This window comes from Heterodontus francisci, unplaced genomic scaffold (genome assembly GCF_036365525.1).
Source record: "Heterodontus francisci isolate sHetFra1 unplaced genomic scaffold, sHetFra1.hap1 HAP1_SCAFFOLD_156, whole genome shotgun sequence".
Taxonomy (NCBI): domain Eukaryota; kingdom Metazoa; phylum Chordata; class Chondrichthyes; order Heterodontiformes; family Heterodontidae; genus Heterodontus; species Heterodontus francisci.
Genome location: NW_027142350.1, coordinates 3,623,841 through 3,631,394, shown reverse-complemented (window position 1 = coordinate 3,631,394; position 7,554 = coordinate 3,623,841). Strand labels below are relative to the sequence as shown.

Genomic DNA, 7,554 nt, shown 5'->3' with positions numbered 1-7,554 from the left:
GGGAAGGTAAGTTTCAGTTTAAAGTAACTTATCTTCTGTTTCGGCAGCTTCTTTTGGATCTGCGATAGTGCGAGCGAGGTGGCAGCTGGGAAGGTAAGTTTCAGTTTAAAGTAACTTATCTTCTGTTTCGGCAGCTTCTTTTGGATCAGCGATAGTGCGAGCGAGGTGGCAGCTGGGAAGGTAAGTTTCAGTTTAAAGTAACTTACCTTTTGTTCGGCGGACACGGGGACTGCTGGGTGAATGAACTTATATATTCGGGCAGTGGCTAAGCCCGAAACACTACACGTGTAGTTTCTCCCACCCATCCTCCACATCTAACCAAAAAAAAGGACTCTTGTGTGGAGGGTTTGGTAAGGTAAGGTTTTCCTTTTTCTTTAATCTCTGTTGTCAATTTATAGCGGAGGGGATGGAAGATAGTGCAGTTGCATGCTCCTCTTGCAGGATGTGGGAGGTAAGGGTCACCACTTGTGTCCCTGCTGATTTCACCTGTGAGAAGTGCACCCAATCCCAGCTCCTCGCAGACCGCGTCAGGGAACTGGAGCTGGAGCTGGATGAACTTCGGATCCTTCAGGATGCTGCGGGGGTGATAGAGAGCAGGTATAGGGAAGTAGTGACACCTAGGTTACAGGATAAAGGCAGCTGGGTGACCGTCAGGGGATGGAAAGGGAATAGGCGCACAGTGCAGGGATCCCCTGTGGCCGTTCCCCTCAATAATAAGTATACTGTTTTAGATACAGTTGGGGGATATGACCTACCAGGGGAAAGCCACAGCGGCCAGGTCTCTGGCACTGAGCCTGGCTCGGTGGCTCAGAAGGGAAGGGGGGAGAATAGGAGAGCGATAGTGATAGGAGATTCAATGGATAGAGGAACAGACAGGAGATTCTGTGGTCGCGAACGAGACTCCCGGACGGTATGTTGCCTCCCGGATGCCAGGGTCAGGGATGTCTCCGATCAAGTCTACAGGATTCTTAAGGCGGAGGTGGAGCAGCCAGAGGTCGTGGCACATATCGGTACCAGTGACATAGCTAGGAAAATGGACGAGGACCTGAAAAGCGAATATGGGGAGTTCGGATGGAATCTAAAAGGCAGGGAGAGCAGAGTAGTAATCTCAGGATTGATACCGGTCCACGTGCTAGTGAGGCTAGAAACAGGGAGCGAGTGCAGCTGAATATGTGGCTACAGAGCTGGTGCAGGAGGGAGGGCTTCAGATATATGGATCATTGAGATACCTTCTGGGGAAGGTGGGACCTGTACAAGAAGGACGGGTTGCATCTGAACTGGAGGTGCACCAATATCCTGGGCGGGAGATTTGCTAGAGCTCTTCGGGAGGGTTTAAACTAGTTTGGCAGGGGGATGGGAATCGGAGCTACGGATCAATGGATGGGGTAGCTATTGAACAGGCAGATACCGAGTGCAGAGAGTCTGTGAGGAAGGTTAGACAATTGACACGACAAAGTTGCAGCCAGTATGATGGGTTGAAGTGTGTCTATTTTAACTCAAGAAGTGTCAGGGATAAGGGTGATGAACGTAGAGCATGGATCAGTACTTGGAGCTACGATGCTGTGGCCAGCATGGAGACGTGGATATCACAGGGGCAGGAATGGATGTTGAATGTTCCGGGGTTTAGATGTTTCAAAAGGAATAGGGAGGGAGGAAAAAGAGGTGGGGGGTGGCATTGCTAATCAGGGATAGTATCACAGCTGCAGAAAGGGATGTCGTCGAGATGAGCTTGTCTACTGACTCATTATTGGTGGAAGTCAGAAACAGGAAAGGAGCAGTCACGTTGTTGGGAGTTTTCTATAGACCCCCCCCCCCCCCCCCAATAGCAGCAGAGACACGGAAAACAGATTGGGAGGCAGATTTTGGAAAGGTGCAGAAGTAACAGGGTTCTTGCCATGGGTGACAAGAACTTCCCTAATATTGATTGGAACCTCCTTCGTGCAAATAGTTTGGATGGAGCCGTTTTTGTCAGGTGTGTCCAGGAAGGTTTCCTGACTCAATATGAAGATAGGCCGACTAGAGGGGAGGCACTGTTGGACTTAGTGCTTGGCAACGAACGAGGCCAGGTGGCAGATCTCTCGGTGGGAGAGCATTTCGGTGATAGTGATCAAAACTCCCTGAACTTTGCTATGGTCATGGAGAGGTTTCAGGAGCAGACGGGAAGGGAAAATATTTAATTGGGAGAGGGGGAATTACAATGCTCTTAGGCAGGAACTGGAGAGCATAAATTGGGAACAGATGTTCTCAGGGAAATGCACGACAGAAATGTGAGGTTGCTTAGGGAACACTTGCTGCGTCTGCTGGAAAGGTTCCTCACGATGAGGCAAGGAAGGGATGGTAGTGTGAAGGAACCTTGGATGACAAGAGATGTGGAACAGCTCGTCAAGAGGAAGAAGAAAGCTTGCTTAAGGTAGAGGAAGCAAGGATCAGACTGGGTTCTAGAGGGTTACAAGGTAGCCAGGAAGGAGCTGAAGAATGGACTTATGAGAGCTCGAAGGGGACATGAAAAGGTCTTGGCGGGTAGGATTAAGGAAAATCCCAAGGCGTTCTCCACTTGTGTCAGGAACAAGAGGATGGCCAGAGTGAGGGTAGGACCGATCAGGGATAGTGGAGGGAACTTGTGCCTGGAGTCGGAGGAAGTAGGGGAGGACCTAAATGAATACATTGCTTCAGTATTCACTAGTGAGAGGGTCCTAGTCGTTTGTGAGTACAGCGTGGAACAGGCTGATATGCTCGAAAAGCTTGAGGTTAAGAGGAGGATGTGCTGGAAATTTTGAATGATATGAGGACAGATAAGTCCCCGGGGCCAGACGGAATATACCCAAGGATATTACGGGAAGCGAGGGAAGAGATTGCTGCGACGTTGGCGATGATCTTTGCTTCCTCATAGTCCACTGGAGTAGTACCGGATGATTGGAGGGTGGCAGATGTTATTCCCTTGCTCAAAAAAGGGAATAGGGATAACCCTGGGAATAAACGACCAGTGAGTCTTACGTCGGTAGTGGGCAAATTATTGGAGATATTCTGAGAGACAGGACTTATGATTATTTGGAAAAGCATGGTTTGATTAGAGATAGTCAGCATTGCTTTGTGAGGGGATGGTCATGTCTCACAAGACTTATTGAATTCTTTGAAGATGTGACTAAACACATTGATGAAGGAAGAGCAGTGGATGTGGTGTATATGGATTTTAGCAAGGCGTTTGATAAGGTTCGCCATGGTAGGCTCATTCGGAAAGTAAGGAGGCATGGGATACAGGGAAAGTTGGCTGTTTGGATACACAATTGGCTGGCCCATAGAAGACAGAGGTTGGTAGTAGATGGAAAGTATTCAGCCTGGAGCTCGGTGACCAGTGGTGTCCGCAGGGATCTGTTCTGGGACTTCTGCTCTTTGTGATTTTTATAAATGACTTGAATGAGGAAGTGGAAGGCTGGGTTAGCAAGTTTGCCGATTACACGAAGATTGCTGGAGTTGTGGATAGTGTGGAAGGCTGTTGTAGGTTGCAGAGCTTAAACTCAATCCCCTTGTTAATGCAAGCCAACACCCCATACGCCTTCTTAACAACCCTATCAAAATGGGTGGCAACTTTGAGGGATCTATGGACCTGGACCCCAAGATCCCTCTGTTCCTCCACACTGCCAAGAATCCTGTCTTTAAGCCTGCGTTCTGCATTGAAATTCGACCTTCCAAAAAGAATCACTTCAAACTTTTCCATGTTGAACTCCATCTGCCACTTCTCAGCGCAGCTCTACATCCTGTCAATGTCCCGTTGCAACCTACAACAACCCTCCACACTATCCACAACTCCAGCAACCTTTGTGTCATCGGCAAATGTATTAACCCAGCCTTCCACTTCCTCATTAAAGTCATTTATAAAAATCACAAAGAGCAGAGGTCCCAGAACAGATCCCTGCGGAACACCACTGATCACCGAGTTCCATGCTGAATACTTTCCATCTACTACTACCCTCTGTCTTCTATGGGCTCGGTATCTGCCTGTTCAATAGCTAACTCATCCATTGATCATAAATCCTGTATGTCATAATCTTCTCCAATAATTTGCCCACCACCGACGTAAGACTCACTGGTCAATAATTCCCAGGGTTATCCCCTTCCCTTTCTTGAACAAGGGAATAACATTTGCCACCGTCCAATTATCTGGTACTACTCCAGGGCACAGTGAGGACACAAAGATCTTCGCCAAAGGCGCGGCAATCTCTTTCCACACTTCCCGTAATATCCTTGGGTATATCCCGTCTGTCCCCGGGGACTTATCTATCCTCTTGACTTTCAAAATTTCCAGCACATCCTCCTTAACATCAACATGTTCGAGCATATCAGCCTGTTTCATGATGACCTCACAAACGCCCAGGTTCCTCTCACTAGTGAATACAGAAGCAAAGTATTCATTAAGGAACTCTCCTACCACCTCCGACTCCAGGCACCAGTTCCCTCCACCATCCCTAATCGGCCCTACCTGACTCTGGCCATCCTCTTGTTCCACACATAAGTGTAGAACGCCTTGGGATTTTCCTTAATCCTCCCCACCAAGACATTTTCATGTCCCCTTCTAGCTCTCCTAAGTCCATTCTTCAGTTCCTTCCTGGCTACCTTGTATCCCTCTAGAGCCCTGTCTGATCCTTGCTTTCTCAACCTTAAGTAAGCTTCCTTCTTCCTCTTGACTAGCTGTTCCACATCTCTTGTCATCCAAGGTTCCTTCCCCCTACCATCCCTTCCTTGCCTCAACGGGAGAAACCTATCCAGCAGTCGAAGCAAGTGCTCCTGAAACAACCTCCACATTTCTGTCGTGCATTTCCCTGACAACATCTGTTCCGAATTTACGCTCCCCGCTTCCTACCTAATAGCATTGTAATTCCCCCTCCCTCAATTAAATATTTTCCCATCCCGTCTCCTCCTATCCCTCTCCATGACTATCGTAAAGGTCAGGGAGTTGTGATCACTAACAGCGAAATGCTCTCCCACCGAGAGATCTGCCACCTGGCCTGGTTCGTTGCCGAGCACCAAATCCAACATAGCCTCCCCTCTAGTCGGCCTATCTACATATTGAGTCAAGAAACCTTCCTGGACACACCTGACATAATCTGCTCCATTCAAACTATTTGCACGAAGGAGGTTCCAATCAATATTAGGGAAGTTGAAGTCACCCATGGCAACAACCCTGTTACTTCTGCACCTTTCCAAAATCTGCCTCCTATTCTGTTCCTCCGTGTCTCTGTTGCTATGGGGCGGGGTGGGGGATTGGGGTTGGTGGTGTCAAGAGAAAGCTCCCAAAAAGTGGCTGTCCTTTCCTGATTCTGACTTTCACCTCTCCTGACTCGGTAGACAAACCCTCCTCGACGGCCTCCCTTTCTGCAGATGTGATCCTGTCCCTGATTTTGTCTGTTTATGTTCATATGTCACGTCATCCCAGATAATAACTTTTCCGGTTAAATGGCTGACGTCATTGAATGACAATCACTGTCTGCAGCGGATAACCCTGCCACATGCAAAATCATTTCATTATATCATTTGACACAGTAACAGATTTTCAAATCTCAATATGTATGCATTCACACTGGAACAATTGCTTTCAGCTTGATGTATAATGTTCCTGTCTATTTCCCTCCCTCACAGTTAACCTAATGACGATAGTAATCCTCTCTAGAGGAAAGTGCGGTCTCTCCAAATGTGTCACTCGCTACCTGGTGGCCATGGCTGCGGCGGATCTACTGGTCATTATCCTCTACCTAATTTTAAGGCACATTCCAATTCGTTATCGGGAAACATTTCTCGTGCTTTATGACATCTGTGTGTGCAATATCCATGCCACCCTGCTTTATGCAGCAACGGACTGTTCTGTCTGGTTCACAGTTTCTTTCACCTTTGATCGATTTGTGGCCATTTGTTGCCAGAAGCTAAAAATTAGATATTGCAAAGAGAAAACAGCTGATATGGTTCTTGGAACAGTGACTGTGCTGAGCTGTTTAAAAGACATCACCTGGTATTTTCTGGTATCAAATCAGTATAGCCATTTTAACAGCCCTTGGTTTTGCCGTGTGAAAACAGACGTTCTGTCTTCACTAGTCTGGGGAACAATTGCTTTCCTTCATAGCATTATAACCCCTGGGGTCGCATTTGTTTTGATTTTACTACTCAATGCTTTTACTGTCAGACACATGAAAGTTGCCAGCAGAGCACGAAGGCGACTGCGACCTCACAGCAGTGGAGAGAGCCCCAGAGACCCAGAAATGGATAACCGAAGAAAATCCATCATTTTCCTGTTTGTTATCTCGGGGAATTTCATACTGCTATGGTCAGAGTTAATGGTGCATTCTATATGGAAATGCATGTGGTGGTTGGTTTATAATTCTGCAATTCTACCTGCTTTTTTAATGGAAATGGGATTCATGCTTCAGCTCCTGAGTTGCTGCACAAATACTTGTATTTATGCTGTGACACAGACGAAGTTCAGATCTCAGTTGAAGAATGTGGTGATGTACCCCATTACAATAATTTTAAAATTGATTAAACAATGAGATGTGCTGAGGAAGTTTAAGCAACAGAACAAATAGTGTCTCTTATTCTAAGAAACTAAGCAAATAAGTAATAGAGCAGGAGCAGACCATTCAGTGCTTCGAACCTGTTCGCCATTCAATGCGATGGTGGCTTATCTTCTTTCTGAACTCTACTTTCCTGCCTCTTTTCCATATCATTTCATTCCCTGGGAGGCAACATAGATTTGCCTACCTCGACCTTAAGCACACTGAATGGTTGGGCATCCTTCACCCTCTGAAGTCGAGAATTCAAAAGATTCACAACCCTTTTATTGAAGATGCATTTCCTCATCGGAGTCATAACTAAGCGCCCCTTTATCTTGAGACTGTACTTTCCTGTTCTGCATTCCCGAGCCAGGGAAAACAGCTTCACAAAGACCATCCTGTCGAGCCCCTTCAGATTCGTGTACGTTTCAATGAGATATCTCTAATTTTTCTAAACTCCACAGAATATTGGGCAGGAAACAATCTAGTTAACTTTCACTGTACAGCCTCCATTGCAAGTATATACGTCCTTAAATATGGAGACCAAAACTGCACGCAGTACTCCAGGTCTGGTCTCACCAAATCTCAATATAAATGCAGCAATCTATTGTGATAAAGGCCAACATGTCATTTTCCTTCCAAATTGCTTGCTGTACCTGCATTCTAACTTTCATTAGTCCTTGTACGAGGACACCTATGTTTCTCTGAACACCAACATTTAAGGATTTCATGCGTTAGGGCCGAAATTGGAGGAATGCACTCTCTTTTCTGGTTCCACTTCTCCACAGGTCACAACATATGTTTACCCAGTTACCGATATCATCAGTCAAAGATTCTATTCTTTATCCTAGAATAAAATACACTAAGCAGGTTTCCTTTGTAAACGACACAATTGTCAGTTTTTATCAAACTAGACTTAACCAGTAACGAAGCAGAGCATTAACGCACAGAGCGAAATATGAAAGTCTCTTTTTACCTGCGCCTGCCTGCCTCTCTCTCTCTCTCTCTCTCTCTC

The 7,554-nt window shown here is 46.4% G+C and overlaps 1 protein-coding gene across 1 annotated transcript; it reads left to right on the top strand.

Annotated features, from left to right (window-relative positions):
• Positions 1-5,642: 5,642 nt before the first annotated feature.
• LOC137367104 (probable G-protein coupled receptor 139) lies at positions 5,643-6,536 on the top strand. Its single transcript, XM_068028541.1, has one exon. It carries the CDS (start codon positions 5,643-5,645, stop codon positions 6,534-6,536), a length of 894 nt encoding a protein of 297 aa, XP_067884642.1.
• Positions 6,537-7,554: the final 1,018 nt, after the last annotated feature.

Excerpts from the sequence above, each read along its gene's own strand:
- LOC137367104 (XM_068028541.1), top strand. The coding sequence starts at position 5,643 with ATGACGATAGTAATCCTCTCTAGAGGAAAGTGCGGTCTCTCCAAATGT.